Source organism: Rhododendron vialii, chromosome 8a (assembly GCF_030253575.1).
Source record: "Rhododendron vialii isolate Sample 1 chromosome 8a, ASM3025357v1".
Classification (NCBI taxonomy): domain Eukaryota; kingdom Viridiplantae; phylum Streptophyta; class Magnoliopsida; order Ericales; family Ericaceae; genus Rhododendron; species Rhododendron vialii.
The window spans coordinates 6,777,201-6,791,234 of NC_080564.1; the positions used below are offsets into that span (position 1 = coordinate 6,777,201).

General features: G+C 39.5%; 2 protein-coding genes across 11 annotated transcripts; both read left to right on the top strand.

Annotated features, from left to right (window-relative positions):
• The first annotated feature begins 1,442 nt into the window (after window positions 1-1,442).
• On the top strand, window positions 1,443-11,142 carry LOC131335097 (RNA-binding KH domain-containing protein RCF3-like). Of its 10 annotated transcripts, none has more exons than XR_009202427.1 (11): window positions 1,526-1,705; window positions 3,301-3,897; window positions 4,477-4,896; window positions 4,991-5,248; window positions 5,863-6,126; window positions 6,359-6,426; window positions 7,102-7,172; window positions 9,256-9,543; window positions 9,608-9,729; window positions 10,004-10,073; window positions 10,774-11,142. XR_009202427.1 is itself a non-coding variant. In XM_058370289.1 (8 exons), the coding sequence occupies exons 1-7, from the start codon at window positions 1,541-1,543 to the stop codon at window positions 7,148-7,150; spliced, it is 1,821 nt and encodes a 606-aa protein (XP_058226272.1). In that variant the 5' UTR covers window positions 1,443-1,540; the 3' UTR covers window positions 7,151-7,172; window positions 7,334-7,655. The 10 variants fall into 10 exon arrangements, 2 of the variants coding, with proteins under 2 accessions (XP_058226272.1, XP_058226273.1); XR_009202428.1 differs by lacking the exon at window positions 9,608-9,729 and having other exon boundaries at window positions 9,256-9,365; window positions 9,465-9,543; XR_009202425.1 differs by lacking the exon at window positions 10,774-11,142 and having other exon boundaries at window positions 9,256-9,365; window positions 9,465-9,543; window positions 9,866-10,407.
• A 1,350-nt stretch (window positions 11,143-12,492) lies between these two features.
• On the top strand, window positions 12,493-13,796 carry LOC131335100 (casparian strip membrane protein 1). Its single transcript, XM_058370300.1, has 3 exons — window positions 12,493-12,985; window positions 13,114-13,237; window positions 13,350-13,796. The coding sequence occupies exons 1-3, from the start codon at window positions 12,774-12,776 to the stop codon at window positions 13,563-13,565; spliced, it is 552 nt and encodes a 183-aa protein (XP_058226283.1). The 5' UTR covers window positions 12,493-12,773; the 3' UTR covers window positions 13,566-13,796.
• Window positions 13,797-14,034: the final 238 nt, after the last annotated feature.

The following is a 14,034-nucleotide window of genomic DNA, read 5'->3' on the forward strand; positions in this document are numbered from 1 at the left end:
AGGAGTGCCGAGCGGACACCACGAGGAAGGGACTGAAAAATCTCTCATCAAAGACATTGAGTTAGTTGCTAAGCTTGGCCCAACAAAATTAGAAGTAGGGGTGGGCATTGTGTTATGTTTTATGTCGTGTCATCTCGTGTTCGTGTCAGAATTCTCGCAACCATAACCCAACCTATTTAAATTTTTGTGTTATCGTGTTGTGTCATATTCGTGTTTCGTGTCAGAAAAAACCGACTCTAACCCGTTAATTTCGTGTCGTCTCGTGTTCTCAAGTCCTTTCATAATTCTCATATCATGTTGTGTCGTGGTTGTGTCAGAATTCTCTCAGTCTTTACCCGATCTGTTTAACTTTTCATGTTATCGTGTTGTATAATATTCGTGTTCTGTATCAGAAATAAACGACTCTAACCCGCTAACTTCGTATCGTGTTCTCGTGCCATGTCAGAAATTTTCACTCCTAATTAGAAGTGCACTTCCAGTGTAAGGAAGATTAAATAAAAAGGGGGTTGAACTCCTCTATTCTATTAGTTTGATTATTCTAACAGTCGATAAAAAATAAAATAAACTGAATTACTTTTGTTCTCCATAAATTGAAATTAGACCGATATACAGTATGTATTACTAGCATTCAAGTAGCTCAAATGAAGTAGTATCAACCGAGGTGGTAGTATGAGGCAGCGGGCTAAGAACCTTTCCCTCTCCCACCGGTCTCGGCCTCTCGGGTTGATGACTTGGGACCAGATGGTTCGGAGGCTGCCTCAAGTCTAATTTGCATTTCGGTAGGTAGAAGGTTACGGGTCTGCGATGTGGTGATAAACAAATAATTTTCCTCCGACCGAGTTAATTATGGCTCAAATTCAAACTTTTTAGGATAGGTGGGTCTCTCATGATCACGTTCGGAAGTCAACTGGTCGTCCCAACTACTATTTTAGTGAGAAAAAAAAAACAGCCAGTAGTAGTCACAACATAGTCACATAACTTACGTGCGGGTGTGGGTGTCAAAACGCCAGCGTGAACATGAAACCATATTTAACACACATTATAGTACAATAATTTTCAAAAAAATTCGCAAGCGTAATAATTAAAAGTGCAAGTACAGCGTGAAGATTGAGAGCTTGCATATAACATTTTGGAGGACGGTGTGAATAATAGTAGGTAGTTGTACAAAATGGTCAATCACTCGACGAAAAGACGCATCACAAGTGGGACCCGGGGAGCTGCACCCTACACTACGTGCGCTTAATCCGGTTATCCATCTCGACAATGGATGACTCGAATTTTCATCCGAATAATGAACGACTAGAATTTGTAGGAGCTCGAATTAACTCCAAGCCGTCTGCACCGAAATAGACGATCGGATCGGCTTCCACTACACAGTATAGTACGACGAGTTCACAGTAGCTCCTCTCAATTCTCACAAGTGGCCCAATAAGCAGCGAGGAAAACGGCTCGGACCAATACCTACACAAGTGGGCCGACTCCACCCCCTCAAATATCTTCGGTGACCACAGCACGCAGTGCCTATTTTAGAAAGCGGTACATGTCCGGTCAAAACCCTACACAAGGAAAAATAGCAATTCCAATCTCTCTCTCTCTCTCTCTCTCTCTCTCCCCTCGATTCGGCTCTGAAGATCTGCCCTTAACCATCAGAGGTACGTTCGGCCACATTCAGCTATCTTGCTTCTGTTCACCGTCCCAATCAAACGTAAGTTTAACCTCACGTGGTTTTGCCGAGATCTTGTTATAGTACGTTTTAGTGCTTATATGTTACTATTCAGCTTTTCTGTTTGTTTTCGTGCGAAAAAAGTTTCTCCGTAGAAAGCAAACCATTCGAGATGGTAAATTCGTCGATAAGTTTATCTGTTGTACCCGTGGATTTGTAGTTCTCGTGCAGTTCGTCTGGATTGAGGAAATTCGGAGTAAAGGAAGCATTAGCTGTGAGGGGAATTATCCTTCCAGTTATTTTGTAGATTTTGGTTTATGAATTGTGAAGTATAACTGTATAAGTGTTTTGATTATAATTCAAATCCTTGGATTTTTTCACCCAAAAAGTATGGCAAATGGTGAGTGTTCGCCCCCCTTTCACTTAGGTCAGTAACGTCAGGTTTATGACATTGAATCTCGTGCAGAGACAGTTGAGAATAATTCTTAAAAAATCGCGAAAGCTTAATTGGAAAAGGTATGCCTATTCGCTCGCCCTGTTCATTCACGGTCCAAGAAAATGGAGAAAGGGAAGGAAGCATTTGGATAATATGTGCAAAATAGGGTTTTTAGTGTTAAAAAATCAAGGAGAATCGAAAAAGCTCATATGGATTTTCCAATTTATTTGTTTTAATCAATACCAAACGAGCTTCCAAACACCCAGAAGCCAAAAGTAGAGAATTGTATAACCAAGCGATCGGGCGGCCAAACGTGCCCTAAGTTGATAAGTAAGATGATCAAGGACACTTTTTTTTTTTTTTAAGCACTTCTCTTCCCCTGTTTACTCCCATGTCTTCCCACTTGGGTAATAGGCCCTGTTCCCTAAAATCCAACTTCTTATGTGCCATATAGTCTCTTATCAGTTTCAGATTCTTGTTTCTCCAAGGAAATTGGAGAGTTTATTTCACTTTTATGTGCTTAAACTCCAGATCAAACTTGAATCCTTGCGAATAGTTATAGCACAGTTTTAAGGCATTGTCAAATATTGCTGGCGCAACGATGCCCTGTTGTCTTTGTTTGCCGATGTTTAGTTTCAACTACCTTCAAATTTTGGAATGCTCTTTATTTACTTGGGATAAATGGCCTTGGACGATGTCTGTAGTGCATCCTTCTGTATGTCTAAATGTGAGGAGTTTATGATGTGCTACAGTTGTTATTTTTGGATGTGTCCTGAAATGAGTTTATGGAGGAAAATACAGAATAGAGAGGATCCTTAGTCTTTTGTTTGAAATGTGCGCAAAATACAAAATGAAGAGGATTGTTCTAATAGACATATTAAGGAGAAAATATCTACTCTCTTTGTTCTTATCCTCTTTGAAGTTTAAACAGCGTGTGAGTGATTTCCTTTCCTTTTTTTCCCCTTTCATTCTTGTGTTTATTTTTTATACATTTTGTGTTGTCTTCAACTGCTTTTGAGGCTATTACGTCATCAGTCATAATTTATGCAAATGATGCCACTTTTTTTAGAGTGGTAATTTTGAATATAGCGTGTGCGGGATTATCATACTGATCTATTTGATAGGAAATTCCTCTTTCTCTTGATGCTTCTTGAAGTGTCATAGTGGATGATTAAATGTCATACATTCACATGTGAAACAGATCTCAGCTCGTTTTTCTTCTATGGCTGGCCAGAGAAGTTATGGAAAACGTACCCATTCTCACTCTGATTATGCGGATGATGGGGGAAATAAAAGGAGAAATCACAGTGATGATAGAGACTCCTTTTCTATTGGGAAGGAAGATACTGTATACCGATTCCTGTGTCCTGGAAAGAAGATTGGGAGTATTATAGGAAGGGGTGGCGAAATCGTTAAGCAATTAAGGGCAGACAGTAAATCAAAAATTAGGATTGGTGAGACGGTAAGAGGATGCGAGGAGCGCGTTGTCACTATCTACAGCTCAAGTGAAGAAACAAATAGGTTTGATGACTCTGACGATATGGTTTGTCCAGCCCAGGATGCCCTGTTCAGGGTGCATGACAGAGTTGTTGCTGAGGAGTTGGGGGCTGATGAGAACATGGAAGAAACCCCACAAGTTACTGTTAAACTTCTTGTGCCGTCTGATCAGATTGGTGGTGTTATCGGGAAAGGAGGACAGATAGTTCAGAATATACGCAGTGAAACTGGTGCCCAAATTCGCATTTTGAAAGATGACCATTTGCCTGCTTGTGCATTGGGCTCCGATGAACTTGTGCAGGTGACAGGATAAGTTCCACTTGACTTATTTTATTTTATTTTTTCACTTGCATTCATTTGTTTGGCTGACTGTTGTCTGACGGTACTGAATTGAACCCCATTTGAATTCCTTCTTGTCTATACGAAGTTGGACGTTACCAGCTTCATGTTGTACGATCACATTTGCTAATCTTTTGTCATTGCTGAAGGCCTGCTAAAGAATCTTAATGAGTAATGACAAAACATAGCAGTTAATGTTTGATAGGAAATCTGTTGAAGATAGGTAACAGTGGTAGCAGACTTGCAGTTATTTGATTGGGTTTGTGTTAAATGGTAATGACTATACTCTACTGTTAACCGAGATGAATTATTAAGTCATTCATCTCTCTTGTATGTTTTAACAATTTTTTTTTAATTGCAATGAATATTATGCAATTGTTGTAGTTTGAATAGTCTTGCCTCAAAACTGTTGGGTACTGGATTATCTAGAGTCACCATTGCCTCCATACTAGATGCTTGTGATAGCTTTGAACTTTCACACGAGGAGTGGTTCTGTTTAGTAGTATCAGTTTTGGAGCTTATTGCTTTTGGTTTGCTTCAGATATCTGGTGAACCCCGTGTTGTGAGGAAGGCTCTTTATCAAATTGCATCTCGTCTTCACGACAATCCATCTCGGTCCCAGCACCTGCTTGCTTCTGCCACGGCCAATGTATATCCTTCTAGTGGTACAGTCCTGGGCCCAGGTGGCCCAATAATAGGGTTAGCTCCACTTGGTCCTTATGGAGGGTATAAAGGTGACAGGGGAGACTGGTCGCGCCCTTATTACTCAGCTTCGAGGGATGGGGCATCTTCAAAGGAGTTTTCTCTTTGTTTGGTTTGTCCTACTGTAAATCTCGGTGGTGTAATTGGGAAGGGTGGCACCATAATCAATCAAATCAGACAAGAGACTGGGGCTGCTATCAAAGTCGATAGTTCAGCTGCAGAGGGAGATGATTGCTTGATATCTATTTCTGCGAAAGAGGTAAGCATTTAGTTGTTTTATGTGGATTTCCTTGTGAGCACTAAAATGTGGATACCATCTCATGATTTAGTTGTGTTCCCATCTTTGTTATCAGAACTTTGAAGACGCATTCTCTCCAACAATTGAAGCAGCATTGCGCTTGCAATCGAGGTGCAGTGAAAAGGTTGAAAGAGATTCGGGTCTTATTTCATTTACAACTCGTCTTCTTGTCCCAACCTCTAGGGTTGGCTGCCTTATTGGCAAAGGAGGATCTATCATTAATGAGATGAGGAGAATCACCCAAGCTAATATTCGCGTACTTTCCAAGGGAAGTCTCCCGAAAGTCGCAGCTGAAGATGATGAAATGGTGCAGGTAAACGTGGTGTTATTCAACGTAGCAAATTAAATTATTGAAATCGTGTGGTTCACATGCGATTCTACGATTGCGTACATGTTTCAACCAATTCTACTCAAATCTTGCTGCTGAATCCTAAATTAAATGGATGATGTGAATATTTGTGATGCACTTCGATCCACTAGGATTCAGTTGTGTTTCTCTTTTTTGTTTATTTGCATAATGCATATAAATAATATTGTTTTCACCTCTCTATCAAAGAGAAATCCAGAAACCAATTAGTTCTTCTGATTTCTATGGTGTTGTGTATTGTCAGATATACAATTTAGTTATGTTGGTATTTATGTTATTCTAAGAAGGATATGCATGTAAAAAAAGATCGTATCGATATAAAGCTCTGATTTATATCCAATTAAGTGACTCATAATCTTCTGATTGTCGATTCGGTAGAGTCATGATTTGATACAATTCATGAATTCATTGTTTCGTCAAAACAATTCAGTACCTGATTTGCGATTTGACAACAATTAGCTATGCAATTCTTCATACATTTGTATTGTTTCATGCTTTCCTTATTGTTGATATATTGCTTGTGTACAGTTTATATATTTTTGCCGTTTTGTATTTATCAGATTTCTGGAGACCCTGATCTTGCTAAAGATGCTCTTGTGCAAGTAACTTCACGGTTAAGGGCAAATCTGTTTGATAGAGAGGGTGCTGTATCTGCGATGCTCCCGGTCCTTCCATACCTTCCCATGTCAGCAGATGGTTCAGATGGTTTGAAATATGACAGTAGAGATAGTAGAAGGCATGGACGTGGACCTTATTCCAGTGGATATGGTGACGCTAGTGATTTGCCTTCTGTTGATGGCTATGGAAGTTATGGTGGTTCACAGGTAGTTATTAATGTTTTTCCTTCTTGCAAGTCTTGAAAGTTGAAATAATGAGGGTCTTGGTTTCTACAATCGCAGATTGTTGGGAAGTTGTTGCAGTGTCATTAGATTTTGTTTTGTGTTTGTTCAGCTCTTTTCATGCATTTCAGTGCTGCAGTTCTGTTTTTGTTCAGTCAATTCAGGTTAAAGGGCTTACTTCTAGTAAATGGATTATATATTTCTTGTGATTTTGCAGAGTGGCGGTAATGGTGGTGGTTATGGAGCATATGGTGGCTATTCTTCGGGCCGGACTGATAGTTCTATGTAAGAATTCCTTTTCTTCTTTAGTTTCTTGGGTTTAGTTTCACAAATACTAGTGGTATAATCTTATTTGTTTGAGCCTACCTGTTTTCAATCTTAAATTGAATGCTAATGAACCAAGATTTTGGTCAACATACTGGACTGTGGTATAATCTTATTTGTTTGAGCCTACCTGTTTTAAATCTTAAATTGAATGCTAATGAACCAAGATTTTGGTCAACATACTGGACTTTTGTGGGTATAGTAAATGATTTGAGTCAATTGTACATTCTGGACACACTCAAAATCATGCCCTTTTTTTGTTGGATTTACAGGCCTCCCTCTCAGGACATAAAATCTCATTCAATGTCTGAAAAGTCGAGCTTACCATGTGTTAAACATGTTTGTTTCTTGAAAGGGATTGAATTGACACTACATAGGAAGCAATAATTTTTCTTGTGATGATCATATGATCTTCCAGTTTTTTGCTTTACGTGGTTCAGACTTCAGAATCCATCTTTTATCCAGTCAGAACATTACAGCGTTCGAATTCGATTCCAGTTGGAAAGTCACTTATTTTTGGCCTATTCCTATTATGTGGGCAAAGCGCCTATCAGACCTAGTAAAAATCCATTGTCTTCCGTCATTATTGCTGTTTTAAAGCTCCTATCCTCCCTAACTTCTGGCTACATTTGCTAGGTTTTCCGGTAAGAACCCTGTTTCTCGGAGGAAAAACTATGATTACTAAAGTTGGATGATGGGACTTGCAGGTATTTTTTTTCCCATTCACTTGATTCAGTTGCAATTGCTCTTAGTAATATCCTGGGTATTTGTTTATGACAGTTTGGTCTCCTAACCTAGCCTTAACCCCTACATAACATTCTGATGGTCGTGTTTTAACCTTGTTTCCTTTCCCTTCCCATCAAAACAGCTGAGATCCTTGAAGCCTGAAGCCAGCCTACTGCCTTTTAGCGAAGCCTCCTGCCTAAACCAGAAGACCAGATGAAACATGGAAAACTGATGGCCAAACCCTGATGCTTTGTTTAGGAGGACCATTATCTGAAGATCTTCAACTACTTAGACTTGCCATGTCCTAACACCATATTATACCAAGCTATATTTTTAACCTTTGCAGTCAACTTGCCTTATCCCCGGATGTTTCTTTCCTTTGGAAATGTATTTTGAGCAATGGCTTTGACATTTTCTGTTCTCAGTTGTGTGTTATGATGTTCAATTAATGGTGTCTTAAGAAATCTTGTCGACTACGGTGAGTATTTGCAGAACATCAATTGTCTGAATATTGTTGCTTATTTTTTTCCTCTGAATAAAATTTCATTCAACCGAAAGCAAGCAGCTTCAAGTTCCCAGTGGGATGCCCAAAAATACAAGCAAGAACCTAGTAAACCACAATAAGCACTCTAGGTAATGCTTAATGATATTAGCCACAAGATAACATAACTCCAAAATCCGAGGGAAGCATGGCAGCCATATCCCAACGACCAGGCAACAACTGCAGATCCATTAATAAACCCAGTCAATGGATAATTAGAACTCTGGTAGGTACGTTCCATGAAAAACAACTTTGCTGGTTAGTTGGTGTATTGTCTACTTTTTTCCAAGTAGTCGCACCGTAGTTCTTAAACCCTCTGGAACTGTCGCATTCCACACGTGATAAATGGGAGCAGCCCATGAGACCTTATTGACTTCTGTTTCTCCATCCAGAAGAAGAGGTCGTCTAGGGTTCCGGTTTCTCATCTCCACATTCCTCCAGATAAACTAGTGTAACTGCATCAGAAAAGCAGATGCCTATGAGATTCTTACCTTAATTTCTCAACACATATTGCATCAGTATTTGCCTTCCAGTTCTTGAAGTATAACCATCACATAAATGAGCATCCAAGTCATTATGGCTAAACCAAAGCAAATTCCACAAAGCAACTTTCTCAGATTCATTCCTTACAGCCTTCCAAGCAGAATTAAGTGGAGTCGCATTAGCCGTTTGAATCATAAGGCAAGAAGTGATAGGGTGATGATCCCTCTTCCCTCTTCTAGGCCATTTCCATGAATTCTCGTGGATGATATCAACAACTTAGCCTCAAGTGACCTGCCCAGATTAAAGACCGCACGTTCCCCAAATCTTTTGAATCAAGGATGCTAATTGTGCAGCCACAAATATTTGGACATCCCATTCCCACTTAAATTTTTAATCATGGGCGGTGTGACCCAGCACTTTCAGCTTAGAATTTTTCTCGTAGTCCAAGTAGTAATGAGGTATCCCAATGTTTCAAAATATAATGGTGATTAATCATGTGTAAACAATTAAAGCCCCTAAATATCAGCCTTCTTGCATACTGCCACAAGTGCCTCATAATCATTGCCTTATTCCAGTCCTTCATTAGTCCTCTGGAGTTGACATGGTCCTATCTCACCATAGCATTAGAATGCTTCAAATCTGCAACTCATCACAGGATACATAATAAGGTAGAATGAAGAGGTAGACACCACATTATAAATTGTACTCTTCCCCCATAAGATAGTAATTTGTTTGTACTGTTCTGAATCCTCTGCAACATCTTGGCCTTCAATTGATTGGTCATTGGAGTCCTCAGCTCCTAGTGTAGTAGAAATTTAGGGACTCCTAGATACTTTACTAGCAGAGCCTTTGAGGATTTAGATATGACCATATACTACTTTGGATTGAGCATCAACTCCTGCGTTAAAGATGGCACTTTTGTTCAAATTGTTCTTCCGTCAGGAGAACTTGTAAAACTCTTGCGAGGTCCGTCGAATTAATCAACTGAAGAATTTGCATTCAGTTCCATGCAAAAGAAAGAAATTATGAGCAAAAACCAGTTGGCCTAGTTGCAGGTCCTGAACTGTGGATGGTAAGAGAATTCCCCCCAGAACATTTTTCTTTTGATGCAAGGATGCAAACCCCTCAATAACAAATTTGAACAGACAAGGTGAGATGGATTACCTTTTTCTATTCTTTCACCCTGAAATACCCTTGAAGTGTTCACCATTTATGACACTAGACATTTGGCACTCAATTTTCAAACCAGGGGATAAACTGGTGAGTGAACATCTGAGCAGCTGAATCGTTTGCCTTCATAACATCAATCTTAATGGCACACTTACATGGTAATTGGTCTTTCTTAGATGTTACTCATTTATATTGTGTGATGGTTTATTTTGATTTTTGCAGCCTCTTACTTTCTGACCTGTTGCTGTATGTTTCGCACTGGGCCTTTTTGTTGCCATCTATTTCCTGTGCTAGATTACTAGGTTCTGTCAATATCGGCTGCAGAGATAATTGTTGTTGGACAGGTATAGTGGGCATTAATCTTGCTTTTGATGCTGTTTTGCCTTGGGACACAAGGCTCGGTTTGGTTTGGTATTTTTATCCTGATTGAAAGTTTCCCTGTTGTGGACCTATGCTGATTGATTCTAGTCTACTTACTAGGCTACTTGGAGTAAAATCGAAGATTTGTCGGAAAGTTCACAAAAATCCTGATACTTCGTGGGTTTATGTTACATGCTAGGAAGACATGTATTATCATTTGATGCCATTCAGTTTGCTCTTTCTTGCCATTGCCGGCAGGTTCAGTGAATATTTGTTCCATGGTGCATGAGACAGGTAACCTCTGTGGGGCTAACCACATTTGAAACAGGTTAGTTCACCTATAATGAGCAAAGCTGAAAAAGTTCACTAACATATGTATGTGTTATTGTTCTACAATGTTAAGTTTTGTAGTTCTATACACATTGGAGTAGCTTATACTTAGGGATGTCTATTTTCTCTCCAATTTCATTGCAGCATATTTGTGTGTGCTAGCTGCCTAGCTTAGCTCTTGGTATTGATTGGCGTTAAACTTACACTGACTCGTTTTCTGTCTTTTGGTGGTTTGTTCTTCTACCACATTGTCCCTCTCTGGGTGTCGTGTCATTCAAAGGATATGTCCTTGCAATAAACCAAGATTATCGTAACATGATTTTGGTCTCTTTTAACAAACAATATACTCTGCCCGTCCCATTTGTTTGTACGTTTTCAGGTAGACATGTCTTTAATTGAATCAACAAGTAGTAGTATATTTTAGTGAATGAATTTTCAAATTTTCTTCCACCAATCGGAAGATCTCTGTTGGTTCTTTTGATCATTGGAAAATATTTCAAAAAATCTTGCTTGTAAACTCACTGTTTGCTTGTCTGATTAAAAGCACGATTTTTCAAAAATGGATAAACAATATCAATTGTTTTGAATGCTTCTGTGTAAGAGTGCTGCATCCTCTTGTTTTCAAGATATTGCTGCAAGTTAATCCCTGTAAGTTTTTATTTGAAATTCTGATTGCGTTACTTTTCTATTATCGAAAGCATTTAAGCAGAACATTGTACACTAAACAACACAACAAAAGAGAAGTTTTGCCTTGATGTGGACTCCTGGAATGGGCAAATTGTTGGCGAGGGAAGAATTTGGGGGATAAAGTAGGCCCCTGGAGCTTCCAAGCGGGTGGAAGAATGCTGCTAGCAAGAAGCAACTGGGTTGCTCTGAAAGCTGTATGGGTGTCTGCTTGCTATGATGGAAAAGGAGGAAGATAGAGGTAAGACACGTAATGGGAATTGTTTTGTAGTTTTTGGTAGGAATAAATAGAACACAATCTGTGTGTGGATGATTATTTACATTTGTGAAGTTGATGTGATGAAACAATTTGGCAAGTGATTATGGTGCCTTTGCTTTGTGAATTGTGATGCAGGTAAAGTTTGTACTTCAATCTTTTTCTAGTCTTCAGCATTATTTTTTTTTTTTTTTGGGTACGTGCAAGAAACCTACTCTATCCTAATCCAAGGGTACCTACGGTGAGACTTAAACGAAGGAGTGATCAATCAATTTGTTTCGTGTAATGGTAGGGATACTGATGTCCGAATACAAATTCAGACATCGATATGGATATCTGTAACTCTGCTGAATTGTTTGTGCTCGCAATTTTTCCTCCGTGAAGTTCTAGATGCAAAATTTGGCAGCAATTTAGGAGTCTGATGTCACCACCTGCAGTATCATACTAGTCCCAATAAAGGGTTCTAAATTCCCATGTTATGTTCACTCTCCAATTCTATCCACATGCACTCTTTGGTATTTTTATTCACGAAAAAATTACGAGATTATCCTTTTTATGTGGGGAAAAAAAAGGAATGTATAAAGGGAATTTTGTAATTTTACGCGAATAAAGACCAAAAAAAGAGAGAGGAGTATATGTGTATGGGCCAATAAAGGGTTCTAAATTCAAATTTCCTATTATTCAAGAGGATGAAGGAACAAAGTGGTTCGGTTAATGATATTAACCATTAACCAATCATATCATACCAACTCAATTTTCATACTGTTCTTAGCTGCCCCAATATCAACAAGACCACTACTCCCATTCTCCCATGGAAGAAACCTCCCTCAAAAGCTATGCAAATAATGCTCTGCCTATTTGGGTCATATGACTTAATTATTATGAACTAAACTGGAATGTTTTTTTCTTTTGATAGATCAGGTGGAGTGGGAACTTGTAGATAATCTTAAAATGAGCAAGTAAGGGCAGGTAGTAATAATACTTAAACAAACAAACAAGCCTTAATGCTAGGCTTTAGTCAGGATATACTAAGCCCACGTGACATGAGCTAGGATTCATGTCTTGATCCGATGAGTAGGCTCCCACGCCGGGCGCGGTATCCTCTGTTCTCAAAATTTAAGTCCACGCGAATGCCTGTTTTTCGTAGTGATTTCCCATGAACTCATTGGACTGTGAAAATGCTCTCGAAATGTTTCTTGAATGAGTAGTTGCGACTCTCATGGACGAAACCAAATGAAAAACATCGAACCTGTTTGATGACTAGGAAAGGGTGGTAACAGACGAGTAGCACATAAAGAATTGATCACACAATCGAATGGGAGATCAATGGTACTGCATGATTGGTTACGTACACAAGATTTCTACGTACTTACAATATATATATATATATATATATATATATATATATATATATATATAAATAATCTATATATATATATTGAGATTTTTCATTATATCATGCAATTGAGAGTGTATTAGATATGGAAACAAAGATTATAATACCTGAGAGTCCTTGGCCCCAGGCCACAAGATCAGATTGTCAAACCTAATATGCTACTTTTGAGTGCTTTTACAAGTGTAGCAGCACTTATCCTGCTTAATTAATTTGCTCTGCTTTCACATGCCTATAAATCCCCAGACCACTCCCCTCTTACCAAGCACACTACTCATCAGCTCTAGCATAATCCGAAACACATACTTTTACAAACCCTAAAAATTTCCTAGCTGGGTTTTTTTTTTCCTTGCTTTCCCAAGAAGATGAAGGCAGGTATGGAGCTCGGCGCTGCCGCTGTCGCTGTGAAAAGTGGGGTGAACAGAGGTGTGGCGATACTAGACTTCATTCTGAGGCTCGTCGCGATTGTAGCCACCTTAGCTAGTGCAGTCGCCATGGGAACGACTAACGAGACGCTTCCTTTCTTCACTCAGTTCATTCGGTTCAGGGCTCAGTACGAGGACTTCCCAACGTTTACGTGAGTAGTACTCCCTGGTCGCTTTGCTCGCGTGCACTTCCGATCCTCAAATATCTGTGTTATGACATGTTTCGCGTTCTTTCGAAATATACTGAAACCGTTACTTGTGTGTGTGTGTGTCGAAACAGGTTTTTCGTGGTTGCGAATTCGGTTGTGAGCGTTTATCTGGTTCTCTCCCTAGCACTATCCATCTTCCACATCTTGAGGAGTCATGCACATTTCTCAAGGATTATCTTGATCTTTTTCGACACGGTATTTTCTTCCAAATCTTTATCGTGCTAATCGGTTTTTTTCCCGCATGTCTCCATAGCATTTACTCTTCCAGGAAATTGAACTAAAATGAATTTTTACACAATGGTGATAGGCAATGCTGGGGCTTTTGACATCGGCAGCTTCCGCGGCGGCTGCCATCGTGTACCTAGCCCACAAGGGGAACACAAGGGCAAACTGGTTTGCAATCTGCCAGCAGTTCAACTCCTTCTGCCAGCGAATCTCAGGCTCCTTGATCGGTTCCTTCGGAGGAATCCTGATTCTCATCCTGTTGATCCTGATGTCTGCTGTTGCACTTTCTCGACGTTGATTCGGTTTGCCGATGGTCGAATATTTACCGAGTCTTCTGAGATTTGATGAAGCATGTGTGATATGAGTAAAGGGTCGCGTTTTCTTGTGTATTAATTCAATCACTGAGTGGTATACCGATTGTGAGTGTCATGTTCGTGTTCTTATGGTTCTTTTCTGTCATTGGTTTGTGTAATGGATTTGCTTTCTTTCTTTCAGTTTAATGAATTCTATCTACAATCCATTTCTCTTACAATGGTTTGTGTAATGGATTATTAACTCCATCCAAATTTGCAACTCGTTGGGCTAACACCCCACCGCTGAATGATCAACTTTTGCAATTTTCGCCTCCAATGCGAGTATGCGACCAGGAGAGAATACATGATCAAGCCAAGCAAAGCCCGCCTGAACTGAATTAGTATCTCCTTTTGTACAGTTGAGAAGGGAGAAAGACCGGGAACTATACTGTGACGTTTAATTAGGACCGTAAG